Source organism: Camelus ferus, chromosome 11 (assembly GCF_009834535.1).
Source record: "Camelus ferus isolate YT-003-E chromosome 11, BCGSAC_Cfer_1.0, whole genome shotgun sequence".
NCBI classification, from domain to species: Eukaryota; Metazoa; Chordata; class Mammalia; order Artiodactyla; family Camelidae; genus Camelus; species Camelus ferus.
This window is the reverse complement of record NC_045706.1, coordinates 50,067,793-50,083,852: the sequence shown is the minus strand read 5'-3', so window position 1 is coordinate 50,083,852 and position 16,060 is coordinate 50,067,793. Positions and strand designations below refer to the sequence as shown.

At 54.2% G+C, this 16,060-nt stretch overlaps 1 protein-coding gene across 3 annotated transcripts in view; it reads right to left on the bottom strand.

Annotated features, from left to right (window-relative positions):
• COL13A1 (collagen type XIII alpha 1 chain) overlaps window positions 1-16,060 on the bottom strand; it is a 158,518-nt gene that overhangs the window by 63,767 nt on the left and 78,691 nt on the right. For 2 of the 3 annotated variants that reach the window (XM_032491543.1, XM_032491541.1), the window contains exons 4-10: window positions 13,937-13,963; window positions 11,420-11,455; window positions 9,335-9,361; window positions 6,877-6,927; window positions 1,234-1,269; window positions 692-718; window positions 26-52 (exon numbers count right to left, since the gene is read on the bottom strand). In XM_032491543.1, coding sequence (XP_032347434.1) covers window positions 26-52; window positions 692-718; window positions 1,234-1,269; window positions 6,877-6,927; window positions 9,335-9,361; window positions 11,420-11,455; window positions 13,937-13,963 — 231 coding nt within the window. The remainder of the gene's footprint in view (window positions 1-25; window positions 53-691; window positions 719-1,233; window positions 1,270-6,876; window positions 6,928-9,334; window positions 9,362-11,419; window positions 11,456-13,936; window positions 13,964-16,060) is intronic. The other variant, XM_032491542.1, reaches the window with a different exon arrangement.

The window sequence follows — 16,060 nt, the reverse complement described above, 5'->3', positions numbered from 1 at the left end:
GGAAGACAGGAAAGCTGGGTCTTACCATCTCCCCCTTTGGTCCGGGGTGGCCCTGGAAGGAGAAGAGCATGAGTGCCAGGTGTGTTGTTTGCAGCCAGAATTCCCCGCCCCCCCAGGCCCTGTGGTACACGCTCCTCCCATGAACGTCTGTGTCTGGGGCCAAGTCAAAAGGATGGATGTGAACAGAGTGGAGCTCTGGACGGGAAGCAGCCTCCACACAGACCTAGGTGTGTTGTGGGGGCTCAACAAGGTGGGGGACCCCGAGGAGAACACAGGAGGCGCCCCGCAGTGCTGGGGGATGAGGGTGTGTACTAGTGCCCAGGCTTCTTTCAGAATTAGCAGACTGAGCTCTCCTCCCCTCTCCCCTTCCTGCTCCCTCCTTGACTCTCTCCCTGCTAGCCCCTCCCAGGAGTGCCCCAGAATCACTAAATTCTAGGATGGCTCCTGCTTCAGATGATCAGAGCCTAGCCTGGGGCCATGGACTTGCGCCCAGGGAAGGCCCACTGGGTCAGGGACAACTCATTCTAATGGCCCCTCCTCCCCTTCTCACTGGCAACGACTCTCCACCCTAGAAACGTTCATTCTATCTGAAGCTTCTTCCAAAGAGTCAGGGTCTCGCAGAAGGACTGAGAGACACTGGGTTAGGACCAAGGGAAGGGGAGGAGCCCACAGCACCAGAGGGTCTACTCACCGGTTTGCCGTCAAGCCCAATGGGACCCTGAAAGAGAAAGAGGCCGATGTAAACAGCGAGAGTCACAGGTCTCCTAGGCAGTGGTTAAGGCCCCAGGTTGTCTCTGCTTGACCGCTTGCCGTTATGAGACCATAACAAGCTTGAGTCTCAGCTTCCCACTCTAAAATGGTATGAGAATAATAGAATCTTCCATGAGGGGCCCTTGTGAGGAGTGAACAAGACACCACCTGCCAGGTTGGAGGAGGCTTCCCTGCAGTACATCATCTGCCCAACCTCCCAGTGTCCTGCTGGGACTCACTAGCCTGTGACTTCACTGCCTGTTCCTGTCTGCCGCCCTTTATTTTGGAATTGATTTCCCTGTCCATGAGCCACATGCTGGGCTACTCTCCTTGCTTGCTCTCCAAGAAAGGCTGCAGGAGAGGGTTCTTACTGACTGGGGTTTGGAAGGGCAAGAGCAGCTTGAGGGTGGGCCCAGGCTGAAGCTTAACCCAGCCAGGTCCAGGGCTTGCCGGGGACACAGCTCACCAGTTCTCTCCACTTACCGGAAATCCAGGAAAACCTCGAGTGCCCGGCTGGCCCTGAAAAGAGCAGGAGAGGAGTGAGGATGGGCGAGGAGGAGAGGAAGCCAAACCTTAGTCCCTGGTTCACCTTGGCTCCCAGAGAGTCCATGGTTTCTCTCCCACTCCTCTGTGATCGTCCATGGGAGACACTGGCTGGGAGGGAGGATGGAGAAAGATGGAGACGGACCATCATAGGAAATCTCCTCCAGGGACCTGGGGGTGGGGCAGGGAAAAGCAGGTGGCCAGCATCCTTTGGATCTTTCTGGGAAGTGGCCCCTGAGAGCTTCTCACTGCCCAGACACTCTGAACCTTGGCACGTGAATAAGATAGAGAGCAAGGACCGCAGGGGACTTGGCCCACAGCACGCTGGACCCCTGGACTGTGACTGTCTAAGTCCTTTTCATTTACACAGCCATTGCTCACGGCCATTTATCTGAGGATGGTTTGGATGTCAGAACATGGCCTTAGGAATGTGTTTTCAGGCCAGAACAGGTCAGGTGGCTCACTGTCCTCTCACGCTGCCTAGCAGCTCCTGGTGGGGCAATCCCCGGATACCCCAATCTGGGTGGAAGGCAGAGCAGTCACGCCCATCTTCCCAGAGGTGCAGAGTGCCACAAACGACAGCGTTCAGGCTGGAGATTAGAAGCTGGTTCACTGGCCACAGCCCAGTGGCTTAAGGCCCAGATTCAGGGCAAAAGAGATGTGTGGACAGGAGAAAAAGCGTGAGGCTGTGCAGATGCACAGGGCTGGGGCCGGCTGATCAGAAGATTCTAGGAAACATGGGTCCTGTCACTCCCCTTCTCATGAACCAGCAAGTGTTCCTTTCTGTTCATGTATCATTCAATGTCATCCTCAGTCTCATCCTGATCCACCATTTTGGTTCCCTTCCAGCCTTATCTTCCCACCTACTCTCTGCTCAGGCACCCTGGTGCATCTGCCTTTCCCTGGACACACCACATCCTTCATATGATTAGCTCTCAGCTTGGTGTCTCCCCTTGACTGAGATGATCTCGATCTTTTCCCAAGCTTGGGCTTTTGAGCCTGGCCGACTGAGTTCTAATCCTGCCTCCACCACCACTGATGGCTGTGTGATTCTGAGCAAGTTATTTAAACCTCCCTGTGCCTGTTTCCTCATCTATAGGATGGGGATAACAGTATAAATTCTTAGGGTCATTCAATTATATCTGTAAAGCCTATTGAAATGGTAGCTGCTATCATTGGATGTTTAACTGAACTGAACCTAGGAGTACCAGCATAAAGCAAGGTGGCTTTTGAGCCAGTACAGTCTTAGAATCTATGAAGATTTATCCTTATCAAGCAGTAGTTTCAGAATAAGACCTTGCCTAGAGGAAGACTTCTCTGGATCCATTTGCTATAAATCTGAAACATCCCCAGCCTCCTTGGGTCCTCCTTGAAGCTGTGGACATGAGTGCCCAGAGGCGTCTGCTCAGCAGACATGCTCAAGGGACACGGGTAAGTGGGATGGGGGCCTTGCTGTCAGGGTGGGCGCACTGGTCATACAGGGAGCGAGCTGGAGTATGCTGAGGGCCCAGGATGGTCCTGTGGCAGGCATCCAAAAGGGCAAGAGGGTGGAGATGCCACTCATGTACCAGAAGGGCCCCAGGCTTCTCTCCTGTCAAGGATAAGTGATGCTAAGAATAGCACTAAGGAGAAAACCTGGAAACCCCCCAGTGTAAACTGTCAGCCACTCTGAATGCTGAGAGGCCTGAAGAGAAGGTCAGGAGGAGAGGATTCCAAGAAACATCTTCAAGTCCCACTCCTGGTAATGTTTACACGGTAGGGGTAATCACATGGCTGGCTGATTACAGAGCTGGCCCTGGTAGCAGGACACATCTCTCCAGCCCAGAGCCAAATCCAGGGCTAACCAAGGCTTTTTCAGGGATCTTGGGAAGAATGTTGTCATTGACCAAATGGAAACTGGGACTCCACTTCCTGGAGAGGTTGGGCTGGGTGAGGCACTCGGAGAAGCTTGGAACCGGATTTCAGTTTCCATCTCTTCACATCTACGCTGAAGGTGGACATCTCCTCCAGTGTTTACTGACCGGTTCTATTTATTTGTGAACTGCTTGTTTGTATTCTTTATCAGTAATTCCTACTACATTGTTTATCTTTTCCTACTGATTTGAATAATGCTCTCTGTCAAGAATAGTAACTGAGTCATATGTGTTGCAAATATTCTTTCCAATTTGGCATTTGTCTTTTTTACGGTAGATTTTCTGTCATAGGGAAATTCTACACTGATGTCGACAAACTTATCAATCTTCTCCTATGGCTTCTGGGTTTTATGTCATCCTCTGGGAAGCCTTCCCTGACTGCCCTCACCCCAAGTCAGGTGCCTCCTCCGGGTCCCCACAGCTCCCTAACCATCCCTGGCTGAACGCTGACTGTCTGTACTGGAATCGCTATGGGATTGCTTCTCTGCAAAGGGGGCAAGCAGCCTGCAGTCAGGTTTCCATCATCTGCCCAACACCTAGGATGCAGTAGGTGCCTGACAAATATTAATGGAATGAATAAATGAAGAAACACTCAACAGGGGTATCGACCTGGTGTGGGATGTCTCCTTGTGAATGAGGGCTGGAAGTTCTGACAGCTCCTTCTGGCCCCTGAAGAGAAGCTGGGCAGGTGAGGGGCCCCAGGAAGGGATGAGCTCCCTTTGAGATGGGGGGGGTGGGGTGGGGGGCAGATGACCTTCCTAGTGCCTGCTGGGCCAGTCTGCATCTAAAGCTCCCAGCCTCCATCTCCAGTTTGATCGGCATATTGCTCCAGCATCTTGCCTCGTTGGAATGTGAACCGTCCTTCTCTAAAGGGCCTGGATGGATCCCCTTTTGCACACACCATTTCTAAAGCTTCAAGAGAGGGGGCAAGTGGCCTCTGGGAGCGGCAAGGCTGGTTCTCATTAGCAGCATGGATTCTGGGCCCTTCCTGGCTGAGTGAAAAGCCACATGTTCCTCATCATCCCTGGCCGCAGAGAACTTGCCCACTTGACCTCTACCTCTTAATTGCAATCGGCCCCTTGGTCTTCTGCAGTTCCTGCTCTCACCAGCTCCGGGTGGCTTCCTGGGAGGAACTGAGGGGGTTGCTCTGGTGTCTAGTGAGGACTCGGCAGGGGTGGCCCCAGTCATCTGGGTGATGGTCACATACACAGGCTAAAGTCGGAGGGTGCTGGGCTTGGTTGAGCCTCCTGGTACCGTAACGCCTCTCCCAGCACCAACACAACATGCAAAGGGAGGAGTTTTTCCTCCTTAAGGTAAACATCCTTTTTAAACAGTAGAGCTTAAACCATAGATGGGGGTGTTGGGGAAAGAATGCTGGTTTTGGAATGAGGCCAACTGGGCCCAAACCAAGCTCCAGCACGGACGAGCTGGGTGACCACAGGCTAGTTATGGGCCTCTGTTTCCTCCTCTGTGAAACAGGCTGACAGGGCCTGCCTCACAGCTTTCCCTGGGGAACTGAAGGAGACCAGCACATATATAGGCTTCAGCATAGGACCTAGCAAGTCTCCCAGGTGTCCAGGAGACGGAAGCTATTGCTGTTACCAGAACAGAAGGGACTTTTCACCATAAGAACCAAGCCCAGCTTGGGAGATGTGATTATGTGCGTTGCGTTGGAGGCCGGGGGAGCTGAGGCAGACCCTGCCCCCGAGCATGTTCCCCAGAAGTGGGGCCTTTCAGTCACTTCTAGGTAGCCTGCTGACATCACACTGCTGAAGGATGCTGCGAAGGGAGTGTTAGTGGTCCACGCAATGGAACATATGTGGTCACATCAGGAGGCAGACAGAAACGGTGGCCAAAGCATAGGGCCTGCATTCTGTGTTACTCCCCTGTCCTCCTAACAGGACCACCCCCAGGCTCAGTCCTTGCTGTTAGAACCTGGGGGACTGTCTCTCTCTGGGACTTTCCCGTCTCCTAGTTCCCCCTGGCTGGGCACCACTTTTTTTGGGAACACCTGGGCTCAGGACATCCAGGCTGTGGCTCCCTCAGTGCACAAGGAGGCTTACAGCCCATTGGGGCAGCGGCCACGTGAGCCCAGAAGCACAGATAACCCCAGGGCCTGGTGGTCTGCTACAGCAGTGGGGGTCAGAGTGCAGACTCAGAGCACACGGCCCAGGCTGAGTGTCAAATCCCAGCATGGCCACACTCTTGTGTACTAAGCAAGTCACTCAGCCTCTCTGTGCCTTGCTTTTCTCATCTATAAAACAAAGCTGCTAATAGTACCCACCTGTGGGGTCCTCATGAGGATTCAGTGAGCTGCAATGAGTAAAGATCTTAGGATACTGCCAGCCACAGAGTAAGCCAAGGGTCAGCCCTCATCCCTGTGGTCTGAGCTGGAGAAAACCTTGCTGAGAAGGCCTGTCTACACAGCCCAGCACCCCTCCAAGACCTGCCTCCAGCCCAGGCCCCCGCTCTGCCCGCCAGCCCTGATCCCTGGCTGCATCCTTCAGCTTGCCTCTCTGACCTTCCCAGGCTCCCCTTCTCAGCTCCCAACTCTCACCATAGCCCCTCCCTGGCTGCTCAGCTCAGCAGGGTCCCCATCATTTGGAGGTAGCTTAGCAATCTGCCCTCTGACTCCTCTCTCTAGTCTGTGGGTTGGAGACTCTGGCTTCCCCTTGGCTCTCTCCATGGAAGGCAGGGGAATGGGTGCGGGGTTGGGGTGTGGGGAGGGCGCTTCATCCATCCATTGGGCCAGCTTCTGGGAGTCTGAGGCTAGCCCTCCGTGCCCCTCCTCTCTCACCATGCAGGGCAGGTCAGGAAAAGAGCACAGCAGAGCATACAGGTGGCAGCCTGTTGCTGTGGTGGAAGCCCTGGGTGCCAGGGGTCCTGGGTTCTAATCCTGCTCCAGCCTTTATGTGGGGGATCCTGGCCAAGCCCCTAGCCCTCCCCAGGCATCAGTTTCCCCTTCTGAGAGGGCTGTGTTAGACCATCACTGAAGTCCTTTCCACCCTGACATTTGGTGATTTTATTGAAGCTCGTGGGTGGGGCGCTCTTTGAGAAAACTAGCCAGTCCTCCTTCCCATCGTCATGATATCTTCCCACATCATCACCCATGCCCCCCTTTTGGTCCCTAAGGAAGCCTATCTGAGGGGAAGCCGCTCTGATTTTCCCAAGTCCTTGGCCATGGGGTGGAGGATACCGGAACACCGGACCCAGCACTGAGCACAAAAAAGGAGCCTTTGAGAGTACGGGGTGGGTTGGGTCTCTGCCAAGACTAGGAGTGGGTGCCGGGGTCAGGGAGTCTGGACTCTGCGTCTCTGCTCCATGGGCTTCTGGAAACAAGGCTTGTCCCCTGGAAGCTGGAGCACCCCTCCAGAGAGGAGCAGCCCTTTGTCCCTCTGCCTGTAAACAGCAGGGCTGCCTCACAGCTGCTGTCATTTCGTGGCTAGAGGGCAGGCCCTTGTGAACCCTCCCGAGAGGTTGTAATTTCGGTATATTTAGTCAGGCCATTTTCTTTAACATCAACAGCAGCACTGAGGCCTGGCCTGGCTGACTGCATCCCATGCAGTGGTCGTCACACCCAGAGGCACAGCCAGGACATGTGCTCCCCCATCCCCACCCAGCCCTTAACTCATTCATCCCTCCACCCCAAAGAAGAGCAAAAATCACTTACTGGGGGGCCACGGGGACCGATGATGGACATCCCGGCATCTCCTGGGGCCCCCTGTTGGGGAGACAAAGAGGGAGGAGGGGGAAAGGGAGCAGGGGCAGGGGCGGGAGGGGAGGGGTGGGGAAGAGTAGAAGGAGCAGCTGGCAGGTGGGGAAGGCGGGGTGGGTGAGGTGGGGGTGCCGAGCCAGAGGCCGAGGACACAGTGGGCAGAGGATGCAGAGGAAGATGAGGGATCCAGAGGAGAGGGGACACATTCGGGAAGGATTGAGAAGGGCAGTGGGGAAGCCGGAGGAAGGAAGAGAGGAGATGAGTGAGAGCATACATGTGGGACCCCAGGCCGGGAAGCAGGGAAAAGAGGATGCAGCCCAGTGATGGGCAAGAGGGCGGTACAGGGAGGGAGGTGGGGGTAGGGGGACACTCAGCTCAGCCACTGCTGCTCAGGCCCCAGAGGCGTCCCCACAGGGCCCCGCTCAGGATGTTCCCCAACCTGCCCCAGCCCCAGCCAAGTTTTAAAACCCCTGAGGTCCTCTTCCCTGGCCCCAAATACCCACGTGGCTGCGCACCCTGTAACTTGCCTCGGGGAGGTGCTGCTGCAAACAGAGGGTGGGGACAAGACACATACTTGTTGAGTGGGCCTATCAGCCCCGGCCTGAAGATTACAGCTGCCTTGGACCTCCTAGTCCTGGTGTCGGAGCGACACAGAGGGCTTAAGTCTGGGAATTTTCAGTCTAGAGAAGATGGTGGCTGCTTCTGGGCTGGGAGCTCAAAGTGTCATCCAAGGGTGGTCCAGCTGCCTAGATAAATTTGTGTGTGTGTGCGTGTGCGTGTGCGTGTGCGTGTTGAGGGTGGGGAAGGGCGACAGAAGGACGATGAAGGATGTACAGAACACAGGTGGGCGTGAGAGGTGATGCTCTGGCAGAAGGATCCAGATTGTGCTCGACAGGGAGGAGGCAGGATACTGCCTCCAACCAGGGATCTAGGGCCGTACTTCCCGGTCTTGCTCTGCCAGGCAATTCACAGAATCTCTCCGAGCCCACATACCTCCTCTGTGAAAGGAAGCCTGAGAGCATCTCTGCTGCCTTTACAGGGCGAGGGATGGAAATACATTTTTCAACTGTCATGCCTCACACTCAGGTGAGGAGTGACTTCAAATTAATAACTATTTATGCCATTACAATTATACAATCATTTTTATACAAGGCAGTATAATGTGATGGTTATGAGCCAAAATGCTTGTTTGAGCCCAGCTCTGCTTCCCCTGGCTGTCTGACCTTGGGCTACCTAAATTCTCTCTGCCTCAGTTTCCTTATCTGTAATGCAGGGATAATAGTGCCTGTCTCATAGGGTGAATGTGAACATTTCATGAGATAATGTTGTAAAGTGCTTAAAAGAACGCCTGATACAGGAAGGGGCTGGCAAGGGTCTGCTATTGTCTGTATACAGTGGTTGTGTCCCCCGTCTTCCTGCTGGGTGGTTTAGCCCCAAACTCTTCATCCCATTTGGAGGACAGCATAGCACAGTGGTTAGGGGCCCCAGCCTTGGAGTCAGACACCCCGGGCTCGTCTCAAGCTCTGTCATTTTTTGCTTTGTGACTTTGGGTATGTGACCTTGCCTTTCTGAGTTTCAGCTCCTCGTGTAAATGGGAGTACTGAAGCCCCCCCGGAAGGGCTGCGTCAGGGTTAACTGGAGGAACAGAGCGAACGCTTAAGCTGCACCTGACACAGTTTGCCAGATGCTGTTACTACTGCTGTCATCGTTATCCTGGAGACGGGGAGGCTCGACTGCAGAAATTCACACAGCAGTGTCCAGGCATGGATGTATCGGGCTGGGCACCGGGAGGTCTGGCTTCCAGTGCCTGCCCATCTCTCTAGCTGGGGGCCCTCAGGCAAGCCCCACCCGTCTCTGGGCTGCAGTTGCCTCATCTGCAGAGTGAGCTGGTTAGCTGTGTGGCTCTCTGTAACCCTTCCGAGCCTGCTAGGGCTGATGTTTCAGGATTATCTCTTGGGCTTCTGGGTTCCAGGGGGCCCCAATCTACGACTCTGGGAGCCTCTCTGGGTGTTTCCCTCAGGGACACTTTCTGGGGCAGCACCAGTGTCTGAGGCTCAGGGGCCAGTGGTGGGCTGGGGAGGGGCTAGAACCAGCCACACAAAACAGCAGTCTGCGCTCTCCTTGTCCCTGGGAAGGGTGTCTGCCCTAGGCAGAAATCAGAGGCCACAGGCAGCCTCTGTGGGCAGGGGAGACCAACTCAGCCAGGGAAGCTGGGACCTTAGCCCGATGGTGTGGAAGCTGTTAGGAAACCAGGCTGCGAGAGGCTGCGAGGGCAGAGCAGGCCAGGGTGGCACGCTGTGCTGGCTATGTGCCAGAAGGAGGGCTGAGATGGGGGCCTCTGAAAGCACCCCCAGAGTCCAAGGGTAGAAGTGGAGGCGGGGGCAGCCACGCGGAGGGGAAAGTGCAGACTCACCTTCTCACCTGGTTGGCCCTTTCCTCCCTGGGGCAGCCACATGCAACACGGGGTGCAGGGAAGAGAGGGAGGGAGAGAAAAAAGAAAGGATGAGAGAGAGGCACACACACAAGAATTCGTGTTAATGGCACAATGACCAAACAAAAGAAATCACCGTGAAATAAGAAACAACACAAAACACAGATGCTGACAAACGACAGGTCCTGTGTCCAACACGCATAGCACACAGACAACTATTGCCTCAGCCCGGGGGCCAGCCCCAGCCACATAACTAAGACAGAAACAGTGGCAGGAGCCTTAAGAGGCCCTCCTGAAGAATGTGTATATGTGTGTGTGAGCGAGAGAAACAGGCAGACAGAGAGCAGGAGAAACCACCCAGGTCAGAGAATCATCTGAGGATGCGTGGCGCCGGCCAGCTGGGCTATTTGGGGTGGGAATGGGCACGGGAGAGACTTTCCCAAGGACCCTGTGGTGAGGTGGGATTTAATTGGTTTGAGGATCCAACTGAGCACCAAGTACAAAGTTTTGCCAAGCTCAATGTGCCAGGAGTCATTAGGGCAGCCAGGCAAGAAGGTGGGAGGGGGCGGGAGGAACGTGAGAGGACAGATAGAAGGACACACACGTCTGGGAGGATGGAAGATGGATCCGGGATGCAGAGGAAACTGGGTCATCACCAAGGCCCTCTATAACCGCAGTGACCAGCAGAAAGACAGCTCCAAGCCACCTTAATCGGCAGAAGCCAGTATCCCTCCTCTGGTGAACTACAGGAACAACTCAGGCATTTCACACTCACTGGCTACCCCAGTCCTTATCAGGTGGCTCATGCCAGGACACCTACTGGGCAGCCAAAAGGGTCCACTGTCACATTTAAAATAGCACAAGCAGCAAGAAAGCCTCAAAGTGGCTTGCAAACAGCTTTGTGTTGAAGGAAACAGGGGTAGGGGGGTGGACCTGCGACTCTGGGACAGACACTTAACATCCGAGCTTCAGTCTTCTCATCTGAATAATGTGTCTCCCTCATGCAGTTCTTGTGATGAGCTGATGTGTGTAAAGCTCTTAGCAGCATGCCCAGCACACAGGCAGCACTTTCAAGCATTAGCTATGATGTGGGTGCCTTTTCTCTGAGCACAGGGCTCATACCAGGCAAGCCAATTCACATGGGATGCCATACCCAGGCCTAAGGCCAACCCAGCCCAAGCGGTGAAGTTATGAGGCAAAGCATGTGAGTGACATGGAATAGTGGCACAGGGCCGGTGAGGGGGCACTGGGGAGCCAGGGTGGAGGTTGAGGCTGCGGTGGGGAGTTAGAGGTCAGACAAGGAGAGTAGCTCGGACCACATCCTAGATGAGGCTGGGGGTTGGTGAGGCCAGCGTGTGGCCATCACTGCCTGAGGCTGCCCTCAGGTTCCTGTGCTGCTCTTTCTAGCCCCTCAAAGGCTAGAAGCCACCAGGAAAAACCCTGGTGCTGGGACCTCAAAGCCTAGTGCTGACCTTCCCATCCCTGAGATGCGTGCTCCCTATCAAACATTCCCTTTCACCATCTTAATTTTTTCAGCAGGAAACGTTATATGTTTTAACTCCCAGCCTCCTGGGGAGGATTTGGAGGCACTGCCTGGAAGCCAGCCCTCTCTTCACCATCTTCTGGTTTCTGTCTAGGGCAGGTGCCCCGGAAGCTGGCCCCAGAATAGCATCTGTAGAGCACTTTCAGTTTGCATTTCTTGCCATCTTCTCCTGCTCTTGCTGGGGGATGGTCGCAGGAGCAGCTATAAATCTGAGGGTGAGCTGCCAGCCTTGCGGGGGTTAAGGGGGTGGGAGTCCTCAGTAGGTAATTGGCAAAGAGCTTTCTTCATGCAACTTTTGGATTTTTCCTTTGCCATGGCAGCTCTCTGGAGAGTAAAGCCATATTGCAAGATCTGAAGGACTGGATTAAAACTTTTCCCTTCAACTCGCATGTCCCTCTCTGAACCAGACTTGGACTGGGGAAGGGAGAGGTGGGACAGGCAACGCCTCGCCATGGTCTGCAGGATGGGCCAGCATGGGGAAGCAAGCAATGGCCACCCAGGCAGGTGCAGATGCTCCAACTCACCACACGTCCAGGCATCCCAATGGCACCTTTGTCCCCCTGATGAAAGAGACAGAAACAATTAGATGTTGCTGGAGCTGGGCCAGCACATGAGGGACCCCATGGCTAGCTAGACACTCAAGACCTGGTTTGCATAGGCACTTGGGAAGATTCCCAGGCATTATGTGGGTGAACTTGCCCTTTCAGCCACACAGACTGTTCGGCCACATCCTCATTATGCTCAGTTTCAAGGCACGGATCAGGGTGAGTGGCAGCTCCCACATGACAGATGGGTGAATCACTTCCCTTGGTCTGTCTCTGCTGGAGCTGTGGGGCAGTGCCCATGGTTCCCACCAACTCCCCAGGCCCTCTGTCTGGGAAGGCTACCGACAGAGTCCTGCCTCTCCTCACTGCCACCCCCAGGGCCAACAGTGCGCCATGTGGATTCAGTCGCATCACGAGTTTCAGCTGCTCAGAGGGGGAATTGCTTTGTTTTGCAGCCAGGGGTTACATCTTTTCACTCTGGAAATCTGCTTATTAAGTTTTGTTCCTCCCCCTTTTGGTAGAGAATATTTTTTTGCAATCATAATGTGTGCAGACTCATAAAATCTGGGGTGGGGCCTGGGGTTTGCTGGGAGTCCGAAAGGGTGGAAACCAATAGGGGCTGAGAATCCGATGGCATCTGTCCCGGCCTGCTGGGCAGGAGATAGCTGGGCTTGTGGGTGCCCCTGCAGGGTGGGCATTTCTAGGGTAATTCTGTGTCTGCTGACCCCACTGAGGCAAAATGCCTCGGAGATGGTTAGCATCCCAAGATGTATGTGGACACACCAGAGAATAGCGAGCAGCTCTGAATTAGGCTCCTGCTACACGTACACTGTTAAGGCTGAGAGTGTCTTTAGTAAAATGTTCAGCCTTTGCGAAAGAGGGGCAGGTCGCAGTGATGGTTATAAGCGTGGATTTGTTTCCTGAACTTCCCTAACTATCTGCATCTCTCGCCTGGGGCTGCTTGGAGGATGCCATGAGACTGTGGTTCTGGAGAGCTAACTCCTGGTGTCTGGCACCTGGTGAGTGCTTGTGTAAACCGCGTCTACGGGTAGTGAGCCAGGCATGGCCACGGGCAAGTGATTTTTATAAGCATGTGTGTACTTCACACTTTTGTATTTCACAACAAGAGGCCAATGTCAATCAGTCAATTTGTGGGTCAATCCCAGGTCCCTTCATGGAAGCCTAAGCGGGGCTGTGACCCTTCCTGCTGAGGATGCCAGGCCCGCTGGTTGCTGGCTGTGACATCCCCATGTCCCACTCACTCCTGGGCTTTTGAATGATATTGCAGGATGTGTGTTTGGGTTTCTTTCATTTCTTGTTAAAAACTAATGTTCTTTGCAGTCCTGGCCATAAAACATTTGGGTTAGGGACCGGCATGGAACAGCCAGAGACTGGAAACTGTGCGGCTATTCCTGCTCTGCGAATTGCCCCCAAATGCTTTTTAAAGGTGGACATCGTCAGAAAAAAACAAAGTCTGCCCACATTCCCTAGTCATCTTATTTTTCCCCTCCTTGGATTTCACGGGACAGATTTCCCCTGTTTTCCTTTGCTCTAGAGCTTCTACTTGCTAGGAGAGTTTCCATTTTCGAGGCTAAACATTCTCCCACATGCATTTTATTAAGAAAGTCACTGCTGGACATGAATCCTAGAAGCTGTTGGATTAGTCAGGAGGTGATAGTATAATTCAGTCTAAAAGAGGAGTAACTGGGACAAGAGGGATGCAGAGAAGTCCCTAGAAGCCAATGGATGTGGCCTTCAGTGCAGGGAGAGAGGGCAGCCTGCTGCCAGCCCCACCTCGGCCCTCTGGCTGGCTGCAGCATCTTGCCTGAGCCACTACGCATCTGAGTAACGTGGGGCCGCTAACAAGCCTACAGCTGAAGCCCAGGCAATCAGACAAGCTATTTTACCTCTCTCTGTTTCCTCACCGATAAAATGTGCATAGCAATGCCCATTTCACTGAGTGGCTGAACAACTCAGATATATGAAAAGGGATTAGCATAGTGCCTGGCATGTATTGTCTCAGTGAGAGGTGGCTATTAGTATTATTTCTACTTTTGTTCCAAAGCCCCCGTGGTTACTTGACACAGCCTCTCTAGCATTCAGAAATGGTAAATGGGAGGAAAACAAAGTTTTGGAGTCTACTCTTACCAGGGGGCATGGGACAAAGTGGGGACAATGGTCTTCAACTAAGCTGGGACACAGGAGGACACCAAGTAAGCCAGGAGGCTGCCTTCTTGTGCAGTCCCCCCATTATAGGGCCACTAGTCTGGAAGTCAGATCCAGCCCTGGAGGGGCCTGCATGCACTCATTTGCCTGCCTGGGGCCGCAGGAAAGGCACAGGGGAGCTTCACCCTCAGCTATAGGCTAGAGATGCTGGAGAGAGGCCTCCACCTCGATATACCTGGAGGAAAGCAGCCACCCAACCTCACCTGTCCTCAGATTGAGAAGGAGCCTGCGAAAGAGATGCAAAGGAAAAACAAAATGAAAGCTACTCACCGGGAGGCCAGGTCTTCCAGCAGGACCCTGAAATAGAGGCAGAAAGAGTGACGTTTGGGAAGGTCAAGGTGTTACAATATCCAACGGCTCTACACGGCCCAGCTGGCCGTGAGGGCCGGGGGTCACTTGTGCTCTGTGCGCCTCTGCTATTTTATGCACAAAATGAAGAAAGGGCTTTACTCGCTAAGCCTCTTTTTAGTCCTAGTATTCATTCATTCATTCATTCATTCATTCACAACAGCTGTTAGCAGGGGTCTCCCCCATGCCAGGCCCAGGGCAGGTACAGGGAACAGAAAGACAAGAACGTCCCATCATGTCTCTGTCACTCATGACTCAAGGATCATCAGGGCTCTGGGCCTCACGAAAGCATCACCTCTCTCTGAGCCTCTGCCTCAGTGCACACGTGTCCCCCACTCATGTGTGCTGGCCCTGCCTGGGAAAGGGACCGAGGCGGTCAGACATGTCCTACCACATAGGAGAAGCCAGATGTCTGCTGCGATGAAGCAGGTCCACCTGGTACACTTCTGCTGGACCTGCCCCATCGGGGCTGAGGGACCACAACCGTCCCCCAGGGGGCCCCTTCCCCTCTGTTGGGATGCTGAAGAGGGCAGTGGGACTTCCTTCCTTTGATGCCTCCAACCAGCTTCAGACCACCATCTCCACAATGAGTTGGTGCTGGGGGTGAGGCAGGAGGCTGGATCCCACCCTGTGTGGGCCCTGTGTGGCTCCAGGAGTCTTCAATGACCACCACCATGGCTTTTTCAAACCCTTTATTTACAACCCTAGGACTCCTGCCTAGAACAATTCTGGGTGTAGACTAAAGACTCCATATGATGGGTCTCAAATCCCACTGGAAAGAGGAAAACATTCAACAAGATGTCGATAATAATAGTTAACCTCAGAGCAGCATGTATAGGATGGGGTTCAGGAACCAAGCAAATTCTGAGCTCATCGTGTCTTTTTTGCTCTGGCTTCTGACTTCCAGATGGATCTGATACAAGATGGTGTCTGAGAAATTGCTCTAGGAGCTGCCTCGTGGGGCACCGTGGAGAGCCTGGCAGTGGGGAGCAGGGGCACCTGGAGAGAGATTCTTGAGCTAAGTCCCCAGCCTGGCGTGGCCAGGGCCTGTGGTCAGGAGAGGTGGGGTCTTGGTCAGGGAGAAGCAGGATTTTAGTTAAGATATGGGCTCTGGAGTGAGCCCACCTGTGCTCGAATCCCGGCTCTGCACTTACTCGTCAGTGACTTTAGTCAAGTTGTTTTGTCTCCCTGTGTCTCAGTTTCCTCACCTTATAAATGGGAGAACAAGCATATCTACTTCTTAGGATTAAATGAGATCATGTACGGAGAGGACTCAGCACAGGAGACCCACAGGGAGCAAGCGCTGAGTAAACACTAGCTACTGCGATCACGGAGAGAGCAGGACTGGCTGACGAGGCTGGCCTCTCTGGACTCTGCTGTCAGGTGCGGTTCCTCTCCTCCCAGACATCCTGCTCTTCCCGTAAACCCGTGGCAGCAACAGGAGTGGATCTCAGGGGGTCCACCGGGAGACAAGTGCATCCCGTGCAGGGCTGCTAAGGCAACACAGGCAGCACAAGGAATAAACATGCCCCGTCCTGTCCCTTGTTCCTGAGGACGTCCTGGAGGCAGGGCTGCAGGGATGCCCTCACTTGGGCCCAGCCAGGGGGTCCTGGGGGGCTGCTGGTTAGTGGCCACAGGGGCACAGGGCCCATGCCCACCCCTTCACTCTGCTGGGTTTTGTTCCTGGGGCAGGCAGGGTGCTTTCTGCTTGGTTCACGGATGTGTTCCCAGGGTCTAAAGGAGTGCTGAGCTCTTAGTAGGTCCTTAATTCATGTTTGTGAATGAATGAACCTGAGGGCAGATACCATGAAGCTGGGAATACAGCCTCCTTCTTTCTCAGCTCCTCAAAGGAAGCTCAGCACTGAGGGGCCTCAACCCAGAGCTTTAGCGCTGAGCGCATCCCTCTTCCCAACCCTTCTAAACACTATCAGGGAGTGGGCCACCTCCCTCCCGTCCCAGAAAGCACATCCCAGGCAGCATGCGCCTGAGGAGGGTTCCTAACCTCACACAGGGGGAGTCTACCCCACCAGATGGGGACAGAAGGGG